The sequence below is a fragment of the Vombatus ursinus genome, unplaced genomic scaffold, assembly GCF_900497805.2.
Source record: "Vombatus ursinus unplaced genomic scaffold, bare-nosed wombat genome assembly UNPS02014816.1, whole genome shotgun sequence".
In the NCBI taxonomy this organism is placed as follows: Eukaryota; Metazoa; Chordata; class Mammalia; order Diprotodontia; family Vombatidae; genus Vombatus; species Vombatus ursinus.
Window position 1 is genome coordinate 18806207 of NW_020954594.1, and position 15851 is coordinate 18822057.

The following is a 15851-nucleotide window of genomic DNA, read 5'->3' on the forward strand; positions in this document are numbered from 1 at the left end:
AAATGAACAGCATTATCTTTCAAGAAAATTTCCTGTTTGGAAATCCACAACCAGATAAAGGAAGCTTGATATATAGTCTTTGAAACAGGATGAATGGCAGGAAAAATTGAACAGACATTGTGTTGGGAATATATCACAAACCACCCAAACAGAAAGAGCAATTGTATGAAGGATTCCAAAAGCTGTTCAAAAAAGCTAGCATGCTGGTTGAACATAGCAGTAATTGAGGACTGCAATTATCAGGGCAAATCCTGGACTTACCTCACTACTTAAAGCAGAGTAGCCAAGACATTTCTTGGCTTGCTTTAAAGACAATTTCGTTTTTAAGCAGATGGTGGAAGCAACAAAAGGAATTGCTATTCTTAATCTGATTCTGACAAATAAAAAGGAACTGAATACTTAAGCAGAAATGATAAGAATCTGGGGAAGAAATGACCATGAGATCTTAGAATTTGTTATGGGAAAGAACCCTAAACGCCTCTGCCTCCAACTCTAACTCTAAACGTCTAGGCTGAGACAGAAGATTTCAAAGAGCTGAAAGAGAGAATCTATAGGTTTCTGTTGCTTGGGCTTTTTTAGATCAAACTGACTCAAAGGAAATAGAATATTCTCAAAAATAAAATTGTAGCGATTTGTTGACTACAGTAGTTCACATAATTTCACTATCCATTCAAAAACACAAATGATTCAATTGAAGAAGAAAAGGAATACCTGTCTAAAGAAACAGAAGTGGGTATAGAGAAACCATACTAACCAATTCATTAAAAAAAAGATCTATACGAAGATAGAAACTAGTGAAAATAATAAAAGATGATCATAAAAGACTATAATGGTCCTATAATAATGACAACACTCAGTTCAAAGAATGATCTAAGGATACTAAAAAGTATTTTTAAAGCTTTTTGGAGGAAGAAGGATTAAGACCATTACTTTGGGGATACATAAGATTGTAACAACAGATAAGAAAAAAAATCCAATTTCTATTTTGCTTCTGTTTGCTCGAATAAGAGACATGATCTTCAGACTGGGAAGGTAGGACCAAAAAGTGGTTAACAGGGAATTGAATCCCCAAATGAGAGAGGAGATATACCTAGCTACCCTCAATAATCTCAAGTCACCAGTCCTAGAAGAATTCCATCAACAGGTACTAAAATAACTTGTAAATATAATTGTTGAGTTGCTGTTGGCCATCTTAAAAAATTCGTGGTCAAGGGGAGAGATGCTTTAGGAATGAAAGTGGGAAAAAATGTTCTTCTGATTTCTAACCAAAAGAAAAAAAAGGAAGTGGATTTTTTAAACTATAGGTTGGTGAAGTTGGCTGGCTTTGATTCCTGGCAAAGTTCTATATCATGTTACTCAAAAAGATGTTTTGTAAACATTTTGAAAGGAAAATGGTAATCATTGTGTGTCAACATAGTTTCATCAAGAACAAGTCATGGAAGGCTGACCTCCTTTCTGATAGGATTATTACATTGATAGATAAGGGGAGTGGTATGGATACAATTGTATTTCAGTACAGTATTTGCAAAAGTCTCTTCATGATATCCTTATGTACTGTGAGATTGTAAAGGGTTAGTCAATGGGATGTACTATATTTTAGACATGTTAAGCTCTACAAGATCAAGCATCCTTAGCCCACTTCTTCCCTTTGTGTCTCTGAATTGACTTTTGTAAATTAAACCTTCCTACCCTTCAGAGCAGTGAGTTGACAGAATGATTGGGGTGTATGAAAACAGTGACCCCTTGGGAAATTTTTGGGCAGCCAAAAGATCTGATTGTGGCACACAAATGACATCAAGGTCGGAGAGAGAATGGGATAAAGTGCTAAATATGTACAGAATCATATTCTGATCAGCACCTCTAATATCTCTACAAACAATTCAATAGAAAGAGGAAGCTACTTGGAGAATAGTGAAGTCAAATCAAGTCAGTAAGTATTTACTAAGTAATTACTATGTACCAGGCTCTGTGCCAAGCACTGGAAATACAAATACAAGCAGAAAGATAGACCTGCCCTTAAGCAGTTTACATGCTAATGGGGCAACACTAAAAAATGAAGCTGAAAGGAGAATTGGGAAGGGTTGCCATGGATGGATGAAGTTACCAGGAAAGTCTGGGAGAGTCAGGAGTGCAGCCTGGAGAGGAATGAAGATATGACTGGCCTGGACATCTCTCCTTAAAATGGAGATTCTGGGAGGAACCATCCAGTAAAAGGAAGAAACTGAAGGGGTAGAGGGTACTTTCAGTGTGTGACATCCAGAGGTAGAGTGAGCTTCTAGAGGAGAGGTTTTGGGGGCATTCAGGAATGTAGCCTGAAGAGGAATGGGGCTAGGAATTATGGAAACTCATATTTCAACACATTACCCTGGAGAAAATATCTGAAGAGGAGCATTTCAATGTGGAAGAACGTATCTGTAACATATTTGTCATGAAAGAGTTGCTTATGTATCTGCTAACCAAACATTTGGTCATCTTTTGTTTTTCTTTTCATCTCTCAGAATTTCTTTTTTCTAATCCTCAACAACTCCTGCATTCTTGGCCATGGACCTCAGTACAATTTTGTCTGTAGCTATTAGAATCTCAGAGCAGGAGCACACTTAAGAGTTCAGCTAGTCTAATCTCTCATCTCCTGCGGGAATCTCTCTAAATCTCTAGGCTAGCCTCATGGCCTCTTCCTTCTCAAAATACCTCTAATTACATCTTTTTGGAGAAAGATAGTACAGGATAAGGGAAGCAGATTTGAGTTCAGGTTGTACTTCTGACTAACTAGTTCTGTGACCCTCTGCAAATGTCTTTATCTTTGTATAGTTCAGTCATCTACTTGTGACTTATCTGCTAAATCATAGATCAATTGCTCTCTGTGCACATGGAGTTCTTTAAGTTTATGAAATCACACAGTTGCATTAAGTATAACTGCTCAGTAGAATGTAAGGTCCTGGAGCATAGGGACTTTTTTTTGTTTTTCTTTGAACCCAGTGCCTTGAATATGATATGTTATTCACAGATATTTTAATGTTGCCTAAGATTAATGTACTTTAATTTATATCAACTAATAAGAGTAAATTTAATTGATATAAATTAAAGTTCATCACTTGACTTCAGAAAAATAATTGTACAAGTATAGCATGGGGAAACAAAAATTTGGGGGATTTTACTGGCATGCAAGCTTAATATAATAGTATAATAAGATTTCCAAAATAGAATGCAATCCCAGGCAACACTGAAAGGAATATAGAGTTCAGAATTAAGAAAGTTATATCCCTCTTGTCTTCCACCCTGACTGGCCTATAGCTGAAATACTGGGTTGCATTCTCTATGCCATATTATTTGGAAGGACATTGAAAGATTAAGAGTATGTCCGAAGGACAGTAACTAGTGTGGTGAGAGGACTTGAAACCCCATATATGAGGCTACATCGAAGGAACTGGGGTATGTTTAGCATGGATAAGAGAAGATTCTATGTTATTTGAAGGACTGTCATGTGGAAAGAGATTAATTAGACTTGTTTGATCTGTAAATGTAGAAGTAATGTGATAAAAATTGCAGGGAGGCAATGTAAGGAACATTTTCCTCTCAGTATTCAAAAGAAGACTGAGGTCCTTGGAGTCTGGATGACAATTTGATGGCAATATTGTAGAAATGATTACTATTCAGTACATTTTAGATTAAATGACCTCTAAAGTTCCTCCTGACTCTGACATTTTATGGTCATTAAAAAATAATTAGAAAGCTTTTTTGAGTCATTATCCTAAACACTGTATAGAATAAGAAGTTGCTTAAGTCACAACTCCTGCCCTCCAGAAACTTACAATTAAATTGAGGAAGTAAGACATTTAGACATGAAAAACTATAAGGAAGTATAAAAAGATATCAAGTGAATCAAAAAGATAAAACTAGGGTGGGTGGTTTAAACTCATTCTTTGAGACATGATAAAAAATGAATATATAGCTTCAAAAAAGTTCAAATGAATAGATGGAAGATCCATTATGGGCCATTATGGGAAAGTGGAATGTTTTAAAAATATTTGTAAATGTAGAAGCTAACATCAAAAAAAGGCAATCATGGGGCATCTAGGTGGTGCGGTGGATAGAGCACTGGCCCTGAAGTCAGGAGGACCTGAGTTCAAATCTGGCCCCAGACCAAACACCTGACACATACTAGCTGTGTGACCTTGGGCTAGTCACTTAACCCTGATTGCCTCACTAAAAAAAAAAAAAAAGGCAATCATAACCATTTACATGTTCCTTTATATCAGCGTGAGAACCAATCTAACATGGATGAACTAAATGTTTGACTTTGAATAATAATTGGATAATACTGCATATCTCCCATTGGCATTCTTTCATTCATTCATTCACTCATCTAATATTCAGTGAATATTGAGTGCCTAGTATGTTAAAGGTAGACCCACTCTAATGCTGAGAAAGCATAGTTTGCTCAGAGAAAGACGTGGATCTAAGAGTTAAATGTAAAAGATCCATTTCAAATCTTGGGAGCAAATCTTGGGGATGGGGGTGGGGGAGTGGGGCAAAGAGTAATGGGAAACCTATTATATGAGCATATGTGTTGAGCGAAGCCCCAAAGCTCCCCTTCAGTGTATGTAGAAAGGCTAGGAGTTATATAATTTTCTCTAACATTGATTGATTAGCTGATTAATGTAGCTGCCAAACAATCACAAATTCAAAGGGAATTTTAGGTTTTTTGTTTGATTTTTTATTAAGACCCAGCTTACTAGTTCAAATTTCACTGAGTTTTTCAGAGTTATTATGTTTTAGGGGAAAAAAGATGGAATAGTTTATAAAATGTAGAAAGGTTATAGAAATCAGAAGTTCCTTGTCCCCAAAATGGTGGGAACTGGAAAATTAATACATATAAACTAAATACATTCTCTTTTGAGCTCAGTTTTGCCTTTTGGTTCTTTCCAAAGCAGTCTTTTTTTTTTTTTTTAATCTTGCTGCCTGACTTTTGTGCACCACATGTGATAAAGCTTGTTTGTCTTCATCAAATAAGATTTCTGGAGTACTGAGGGTATGTGTGGCATCAAGAGAGAAGCCTTTCAGGACTACTCTAATACTGCGTCCCATCAATTTTCATGTGTGAAGAAAGGAAAGGGTATATTAAAAGATTTTTCTTCCTGAATACTTTTGCCATAATGGTTAATAAGGGCAGCACAGAACTCATTGAGTAGAATCAATTTAATTTCAAGCTGCCTTGCAGTTCACCTTTAGATTTCATTTTGGTCAAAAATGTCCCTTGACCTTTACATTGTATAAAAAGAGGAACAGATATTCATTTCATTATTTTGTTTTGAAGTTAGCTCAAACTAGTTGTAAGGGTTGCCCTGAGGCCGTGAGCCCAGTGAGGAGACCCCAGGCCTGGGGACCACATTTTTCATGACACTAACCCAGGGATACTTTGTCCTTAGCGCAGGTTTCCTTAAAGCTTTAATCTAAACTTGGCTGATTTTTTTTTCACCTTTCAACCAGGGCACTGAGAACATGACCTTGTTCCCTAGATAGCTTGACTCCCCAGGTTCAGAATCCCCTGGACCCTATCTTTGACCATTTGCCACCCCACCCCCTTCTTTCGCTGTTGCTATTTTTTTCTGTTACACTAGAACCTGTACCCCTTTCTCCCTTGCCTTCTAGCCTTCTGTGAACACACAGGTGAAGCTTTGTGTGATTTTTCCCCCAATTGTTTACTCAAAAGAAAAAAAAAATTTATTTCAATAATAATGCAGAGGGTCACCATAATCAGATTTGCTTATAAAAGAAACTGTCGAATGACATATAAAGGCCACAGCATCATAGATTAGATCTTTTAGGAAAGTTGGAGGTCATCAAGTCTCAAACCCCTCATTTTACAGTTCAAGAAACCAAGGCCCAGAGAAGGGAAATAATTTACCCAAAGTCATAATGGTAGTAAATTACAGACCAGTGATTTAAATACAACCTTCTGCCTACAAATTAATTGTTTTTTCCACTACTTTATCCTGACCACTAACTACTGGGATTTACTCAATTTTATTTATCTAACTTAAGCTATCTTAGATTTTTCAATCAATCCAGAATGTCCTGATTTTCTTTAAGCCTAAAACCTGATTTAGAATTTTTCCAATTCCACATCAGATTATTATTTGCATGACCCTGTGCAAATCACCTGAGCAATCTGGGCCTCAGTTTCCTCATGTATAAAATGAAAACTCAATGAAATATCAAAGTGCTGTTAGCTGTAGATCTGTGGGCCTCTGATCATATGCATATATTGTCCATGGGTGAACAAAGGTCACTGACCATTCTGCAAATCCTAAATCTCCCTCAATTCCCCCAAAAGAGAGAGAATCCTGAGTGCTGGTGGGCTTTTAGTATTGTGAACACACCTTGCTATTTAGCCCCACCATCTAAATAATCATCCAACCAACATCCCTCAACCCATATCAAACCAAAGTGGAGAGAAGAGACTATTATTAAATTCTATTAAAAATCAAATTAATTTTTTATAAAATCCTATCAGAGTTTTCCCCTCATCATTAAGAAAAAGAATGACTCAACCTGTCACCCAAGTCATCTCTAAAGTTCACAGAAGGTACTACTTTGTTCATCGAGGTTTATCGAGGTCAAGGGATTCTCAAACTTTTTGGTCTCAGGTCCTCTTTATAATCTTAAAAATTATTGAGGGTCTCAAAAAGCTTTTGTTTATGTGGGTTATAGCTATTAATATTTATCATAATAGAAATTTAAAGTGAAAAATTTTTAAATATTTATTCTGCTAAAATAGGAATGATAAACATATTACATATTAATATAAATAATGATTGATGATAAATTTTATGAAAAATACCATATACTTTAAAAAACAAAAAATAGTGATAAGTGGTATTGTTTTGCACATTTTTCAAATCTTTTTACAATATGATTTACTAGAAGACAGATGGATTTTCATATCTGCTTCTGTATTCAATCTGTTGCAACACAGTATGTGGTTTTTATTGAAATATATGAATAAAAGCCAGTCTCATATAGATAAGTAGTTGGAAAAGGGAAGAGGATTTTAATAGCTGAATAACATCTTAGCATTATGACAAAAATAGTTTTGACCTCATAGTCTCCTATGAGAATCTCAAGGACTGCCAGAGGTCTATGAACCACATTTTGATAATCGCTGATCTAAAGCCAATTTCCAAGAAATGGAAGGTACTCTTTGTTCTGTAAGGAACACTACTTCTGGATTTTAATGAATCTTTATGAATTCTTCTGGTTTCCTAACTCATACACCAACCAGACCTTTACTTTAGCAATACATTTCTTGTGGCTTTTATCTCTCTACAAACTATGGAATTGCATCCCATATGGCTGGACAATTCACCTCCTTGGGCCTCAGTTTTTTTTTTTTTATCTGTAAAATGAGAAGATTAGGCCAGATAATAATATTTGTTATTTATATAGAGATTCAAAGTATGGAAATCAGTTTATATACATTTATCTCATTTGACCCTCACAACATCCCTGTGAGGTGATTGCCATTATTATCCTCATCTTACATATAATACAAGTAAGGCCCAAAGATCTTAAGTGACTTGCCTAGGGTCATACAAACAATAAGTATCTGAAGTACTTGACTCCAAGTACAGCCTTCTACACACTACACCATACTACCTGTCACATTATTTCTAGCTTTAAATTTGTGATCCTGTAATTCTAATATTGATGACGTGTACATAGTCTTGAAAGTTTTCAAAGTATTTGATATCAGTATTCTATATGAACATACACCATAACCTAGGTCGCTGGGTTGCACAGTGGTTGCACACTAGGCCTGGAATCAGAAAGACCAGAGTTCAAATCCAATCTCAGACACTAGCTGGATGACTCTGGGCAAGTCAGATAACCTCTGTTTGCCTCAGTTTTCTCAATGGGGATAATAATAGCATCTATCTCCCAGGCTTGTTGTGAGGATCAAATGAGATAATTGTAAAGAACTTAGTATAGTGCCTAGCACATAGTAAGTGATATAGAAATATTAGCTATTAGTAGATGCAATAATAATAATAATCTCATCTGAGTGTCACAACCTTAGGAAGTTGGCTCTAGTTTCCTTATTCCCATTGTTTAGACTGGAAAATTGAGGCTTTGTGTAAGGGGCAGAATTCAAACCTAAGTCTTCATCACTTGAAGTTCAGTATTCTCCCTACTATGTTAACATTGCCTTTATGACTCTAGAAATTGGGGGTATTTCTCTTATTTCATCCTAAAATGGACTTTTCTTTTTTTTAAGGACATGGCCAATGTAGAAATTTTATTTTTTTTATTTTTAATTTTATTCTTTATTATATATTTTAATTACAATATTATTAATTTATTTATTTTTAGTTTTCAACATTCACTTCCACAAGATTTTGTGTTCCAAATTTTCTCCCCATCTCATCTGTCCCTCACCCCAAGATGGCATGCATTCTGAATACCCCTTCTCCTAATCTGCCTTCCTTTCTATCTCTCCCCCCCCTCCTCTTATCCCCTTCTCCTTCAATTTTTCTATAGGTCAGGATAGATTTCTATGCCCCATCCCTTGTATATCTTATTTCCCAGTTGCATGTGAAAACTTTTTTTTAACTTTTGTTTTTAAAACTTTGGGTTCAAAATGGACTTTTCTTGCCTCTCTTTTGTTTCTTTATTCTGATCTGAAACAGTGATTTCATTCCAGTATAGAGGTCTACAAACTTCTTTCCACTAAGCTGTCCACTAAGGCACATCTGAAATGCACAATTCATCTTCAACTTAAAGTCTTTGACTTGGCTATGATCCTACATACAGTATGTGTCATTAGCAAGAATTGAACCCAGGTCTTCTTGAAAGTAAAGTGGCCTTCTGGCCTCTATTCCATGCTGCCTTTCATTTTATACTTCCTTAAAAGTAATCTCTTTTCTTTTCTTTATATTAGATCTTTTTGGATCATAGATCTAGAGATGGAAGGGACTTTAAAGGTCATCTAATCCAAGCTCCTCATTTTCTAGATGGGGCAACTGAGGCCAAGAATTAGGAAGGAAGAAAGAAAACAAGAATTTATTTCCTAGAGGCCTAGGAAGTTTTACTGTTAGAATCCGAGAAACTCTAAGAAGTGATGGAATATGAATGGAGGGCAGTTCAGACCCAGGCAGAAATAAAGTAAATTAGCTGAGGGATAATTGTAGCAGTGGGAAGGATGGCTAGAATTATTTGGATAAAAGAATAGGGAGTAAGGTAACTTCAAATAAAGTCAGTATTTAAAGAGTATTTATTGTATGCATAGCACTCTAGAGAATACTATTTATAAAACTGAGTTAGTCTCTTGTCAAAAGGAGCTTACAATGTAATTGAAGGAACAAAACAAATACTGCTCTATAGAGACAGCTATTCCCAGATATTTAGAAAAGAAATTTTTATTATTGTTCATTCATTTTGTGTCTGAGTCTTCATGATCCTATTTGGGGTTTTCTTGGCAAAGATACTGGAGTGGTTTTCCATTTCCTTCTCCAGCTCATTTTACAGATGAGGAAACTGAGGCAAATAAGGTTAACTGACTTGTACAGGGTGACACAGCTAGTAAGTATCTGAGGCCAAATTTGAATCCAGGAAAATGAGTCTTCCTGAGTACAGGCCTGATACTCTGTCTATTGCACCACTTAGCTACTCCAGAAAAGAAATGAAAATCATCAATAAAACTTTTTTCAGAGTTACAGAAAAAAAGACAGAGACAGAAAGTCAGAGACAAGATAGGAAGAAAAGAAAGGAAGAAAGAGAAGGAGGAGGGAGGGAGGGAGAAGGAAAGAAGGAAGGAAAGGTTTGAAAAGGTAGGGAACATGACTTTTTATTATGCCATGAAGAACTGACTGCAAGGATATTGGAAAGAAACAAACAACAACAACAAATCAGATGATTAAATGCAACAATGCGAGTGGAAAATGGCCAGGAGGAATTTGGTTAAAGGGATAGCTACGAACGATGTAGTTATGGATTGAAAAAAGCATTTATCAGTGCACTAAATAGAAACCTTTGGAGGAATGTACAAATCTCCCCATAATAAGATAGTCTGTCATTAATGATTTTTATCTTTGTAGTCTATAAAGACTATGAAGATTTATGAATTTCCATAAAGGTGGTAGAAAGATTCAGTCTTAAATCTGACATCAGAAGAACTTGTGGAGCAGCAAATTCTATGAGTAGTAATTCTGTAAAGTAGGAAATAAGAATAATGATTTCCATTTGATTTAATATCCCAGAAGGGATTATTTTTAATAAAATATATACAAAACAGAGGAACACCTTATTTGATCTTAGAATCATAAACATCAGGTTATATGAAGAATGTAAAAAATTGCAAGGAGATCATCAGTTAATTAAAATACAAACATATATATAATTATACACATACTTGTACACACATGTTATTTTCATACATGTGTGTATATGTATGTGTGTATATGTGTGTATATCATATATGTGCATGTATGTGATAACGTTAATTACATGTCCAGTGCAATCTCTAAGAGTTGTTTCCAGTCTTTAATAATTAAAATATTCCCTATGGAGAACTTTGGATATGTTCCCTCCATTTAAAAATGTTTGAGTGGAAGAGTATCATATCTACTAGTATATTGGTCTCTTAGTTACTAGAAACTTAACCAAGATACTTACAAATGCCAACTGTATACTCTTAAAAATCAGTCCACAGGTTGAAATAAGTATCACACAGACAATGCCCTCTTAGAGAAAACTTCTTTCCGCTTATCTTCAGCTGTATAGACATATTTTAAAAACCCTTCCAATGTACTTCAGAATGATGGGCCATGTCACAGCATAAGCTGTTCAAGTTAACCTTTAATCTTCCAATTACTGAACAATTCCGCTTCATATCTGTCATACAAGGGTCACATAGTAATGAGCATAGAAGTTTCTCATCTGTGGGGTGATATGTGCCTAAATCCATTTGCTTTTTATGAGGTACACTCCAATTTGGATTTTGCTGCATGTAATGAAATCTTTACAAAACTAATTTAAAATAGACAAATAATGCAAGATACACCAGAAAGTCAAGTAAAAAATGAGAGAGGGAGGGAAGGAGGAAATGAGAGGGAGAGAAAGAGAGATTCCCTAAATGGTTCAATACAAAGGCATATTTTCCTACATTCATTATAATAGCCTCAACTTTCTGGCATAATTTGTCTATAACCTATGTCTATACAAGCAATCAAAAGTGGAGAATTGAAGAAATTTCCTCATATCATTTACTTTTAAAAACATACTATTGAGGGAATTATAGATTTTACATTTTTTTTACATTCCTATGAGGTGATTTTAATCAAAGGCTCTGAAATTTACCAATTTCACCATGGCACTTTGTGAATATAGATAGCTATAGGCAACTGGCTTTACTACATGTTTTTTTTTTCTTAAACTGAATTATCTATAATGCATTGAATGAATTTTGCTATGTGGGAATTCCACATAAGATGGAGGAAAGGGACAGGTTGATTTAAGGAATGGGATAATGCATGATCCTTGTTTGAACTCCTGGTGTGAATAATAATATTAATTTCCATTTAAATCATACTCCATACCCATAGTTTTATAGTTATCATTATTAATAAAATAACCCTATTCTGTAAATCAACCCTATTATTGTCAGCTATGTTGAAATGGTTTTTCTTGTGAAAAATGAATCTTTTTTCTTAATTTGTCGCTATCAATTATTTTATAAAATATGACCATGTTTTGGGGAAAATTATACCAGTATAAACTCTCACTGTCATGTAAATTGCACATGATTTATATTCACCCTGTGTACCTATGGAATGGTGGAAAGATGGATTAAAAAAGAGTTACAGCTAACTTTTGGCTGACCCAGTCACTACAGTTCATTCATACTAGGACAAATAGGCAGAGAACTGGAAGTGGTAATTATTCTGATTGACCTTGAATGTGGTAGTTGGAATGGTTCTTAGAACTGTGCTTTCACTTTCAAAACTATGAGCATAGAGCCAGATCTTGATATGGAGACAGTTTGATGGTACCCTTGGTACAAGATGAAGCCAATTGAATTATATCTCTGGTAAAGACAGTAGTTTCCCTCTGACATATATCCACATGAATCTTGTGTTCATCAATAGGCATTATTCATAATGAGAAAGATCCTATTTCAACACTCCTTTTGATTTCAATGCTGACAGTGAATTCTTCAGTTGCTGTGTTTTAAAAAAATCACTTTTGATCTGTTATCACTGCTAATTTCATTCATTTCTAGAACTATTGCTAAGTTCACAAGTAGAATGTCCAAAATTACACCAAATTAGCTAGACATATTTTTCTGATGCTGAACCAGTAGCAGAGATTTTAGTGATAGGAGAGCACCATGACCTCCTTCCCCTGTCTGAAAGTCTGCAAAAAGTACAAAGTTGTACTTTGCTAAGTATGTCTTAGTCTTTATAAGGCATTATTGCCCTCTTCCCTAGTGGGAAAAAAGTCATGGAATCACATTAGGAGTTATAACTCGTAAAGTGAAATGTTAAATTTTACCATATCGAGTGTACCCATAATACTCAAGTCAGTTTTACTTTATACATTTGTTTCTATTGTCAAATTTCAGCATTTGTCTTGTTATAACTTGAAATCTTAAAATAATTTATAACAAAGTTATGATTATAAATCATGGTGTATATGTGTGTGTGTGTTTTTTAAGTGTTTAAACCAAGGCATTCAATTCAAGAAACTTCTCAGCATGCTGACAATATATAGGAAACTTCAGAGGATGTCTCCTTGTAAAGCTTAGGACTAAGTTTGTCAGATGGTTATCTTTTCAATTGGGGCTTTCTGAGTTCGATGTCGGACTCCACTAATTTTACTTTCTTCATTGGATCCTTTCAGATGTTCTGCCAACTGGTCAGGCACCCAGTGTGAAAGGCCAGCTCCAAAGAGCAGCAAGTCTGATCACATCAGTACAAGTAAGTGTTTAAGATTAATGCTCTCAATGGCTTGTAAATCATACAAACCAGATTTTTTTGATGCCTTTATTGAAGAAGATGAGACGGAGGGAGCAGTCATTTCTGGGGCATTTGAAGGAGTCTACTGCAGGCCAGGTGTTTTTGAAATGCAGCATACTTAGCTCTCCTTCATGATTTGATTCATCATGAGAATGTCCCTTTAAGCAGTTATATTTCACTTTGAGCTATGGCAGGTGGCAAAGTGCTGACTTTTGCAAGCCCAGCATAAGCTTTTCTTGGGAAATGTATGTTAGGTTACAAATGCTGTGAATATCATGACATGTTGTGAAAAGGTCACTGGGGGAGGGAAGAAAGTCATATTTTATAATTAAAGCAAACTGTTTTGCCTCCTCCCCCATTCCAAACATACATCTTGAAATGTTGTGGAGAATGCCTTCTCATTTGATTAATCCCCAAAAGAAGAAAATTAACATCCATTTGTTCATAAAGCCCACAGTTGATTTGTAGTTTAATCATTTTTAAGGTGTCAATTTTGAAGAGCAATTAAAATATGTTCAACCTTGTAAGAGCATTTTTGTGACTCTTTAGTCCTAGGACAAGCTTTATTGTCTGTCAGACACCACCTAAAACAGAAATTTAACTATGTAGTAATTTTTTCTCTTTGTCAACTTAAAATGTTTCATAGAAGTTTTCAAAATAAAGTATCCTGAAATAAAGTTTTCCAATTCATGCATCTTGTCAGCAATTTGGAATATGAAATGAAAACCTGGGAGAGTCTGTAAAGTCAGTTAAGTAAGCAAACATTAATAAATTCTCATTAAAATATTCAGAAGTGACAGATTTTACATCTACAAATATGTATATGTAAACACATTTCATGCTAGTAATACCTTTAAGCTATTAAAGCTATAAATAATATAATATAGAAGGAAATGCAAACCACTCCAATGTCTCTGCCAAGAAAACCCTAAATGAGGTCACAAAAAATTGGACATGACTGAAAAAAATTGAACACCACACATATGTGTATACATACATACATATGTATACACATATGTATGTATGTATATACACATATACATACATATATATATATACACATATACACACATTTATACACATATACGCATATATATACACATATACACACTAATCGATTGATACTTGTAAACAGCCAAACACATCCTGCCCCAGTCCCTAGGACCCCAGTTTTGATACCATGAGAATTACTGGCAAAAATGCTTGGTATTTGGAGAAAAAAACTTTTGAGTACAGAACTGGAAAAAGGGAAGAAAGTGAAAAATAGGAACAGCTTAGGAGGATGCTAATCTTGGTTAGAGAATCTGAGGTATGGTCAATTTGTCTATATGGTCTTATTACTTCTTCAAAATTCTTTTGTGATTTTCCCTCTCCTCTCCACCCCACATAATGTTCACAAATTGAAAAATTGCAGGAAGGGTTACCATTTAGAGAATTTGCAATGGGTTTGGGATGGGGAGATAGTTAGCAAGCATCCTTTAAAAAAAAAAAGACAAACCTGCCTCTGGGACTATTAAGGACCTATCATGCATTCACATTTAAGTACAAATAAGTACCTAAAATTAATGTCCTACTTGACTTATAAATCAGATTGTTCTCCTAACATTTAGCTGAAATCATTTGCTCTAAAATAAAAGCAATTAGAAGTATTAGGTAAGTAATGAATTGTTTAGGAGAGCATGATCCTAGAGGAGACTGGGGAAAAGAGTGATAAGAAGGTAGGAAAGAATCCCAGAAATGGAAATGAGAGAGTGGCAAACAGTCAAAGACTTTATTTTCTTAAAACTATTGAAGAAATACACTGCAAAACCATATATGCATAGTATATTATATAGAAAGGCATATGTATATGTGTATTTATGCATATATTACCAGCCATATGTGTAAATAAACATAAATATATTGGCAAATGTAAAATGACGGGAGGATGGCCTTAATGTCTGAGGTCCCTCTAGCTCTAATTACTGATGACTCCATCTAAGGGTAATTGGAAGTGTTGCCCAGGAGAGGTACCACTCTAATAATAGTCAGAAATGACTTCCTATTTGCATGGCATAATTCTGGCCTAAGTTATTTTCATTTCTGTTTTCCTTCAAGTTATGTTTTCATATAGATAGGGCTTCTAAAGTTCAATTCAATGAAATTTAACAAACAGTTATTAATTCCCTATAATATGATCCTTGCTTTTAAGAAGATTACATTCTGGGGAGAAGGGGAGGGGATGAGGTGAGGACAAAAATCAAATAAATAAATAAATTCAAAATTAAAATGGATTGATAAAAGGGAGAGTAATGAAGCATTGTACATTGAGAAGACATACTCATGTGAGGAAATCCAAGGGAGGGGGAAGCATAGTGGGTAGTTTGGGGGATGATGAACTGATGGGAAAATGTGGGTAATATTGTGATGGGAAAATCTTAAGGTGATTAAAAAAAATCTTTTCAGTAACTAAAATGAACTTCTCTTCCTGCCTTTCAATGCCTTCCACAGATGGACCACACCCTATCTTTCTCTCCAGCCTAATTAACAGGATCACTGATCTAGAACTAGAAGTGACTTTAGAAGCCATTGCATCTAACCCGTACCCTTTACTTTAAATGTGAGGACACTGAGGTACAGAAAGGATGTGACATGCCAAGGGTCATGAAACTATTAGGCATCTGGTATAGAATTTGCCCAGGGCCGCAGGCTTCCAGGTCCAGTTCTGTATCCACTAAGCCACACTTCTTCTGATATTCACCTTCTATTCAGTCCTATCATCTCCCCATCAATCACACTTTGCTAATTCCCATTGCACCATCTTGGCCTCTATTTTCTTCCTGCCTGAAGTTCTCCCTT

At 35.2% G+C, this 15851-nt stretch overlaps 1 protein-coding gene across 1 annotated transcript in view; it reads left to right on the forward strand.

Annotated features, from left to right (window-relative positions):
• The window catches only part of LRP1B (LDL receptor related protein 1B), a 2189733-nt gene that overhangs the window by 2161344 nt on the left and 12538 nt on the right, over window positions 1–15851 (forward strand). The window contains exon 88 of the mRNA XM_027835590.1: window positions 12898–12974. Within this exon, the coding sequence (XP_027691391.1) occupies window positions 12898–12974 (77 nt within the window). The remainder of the gene's footprint in view (window positions 1–12897; window positions 12975–15851) is intronic.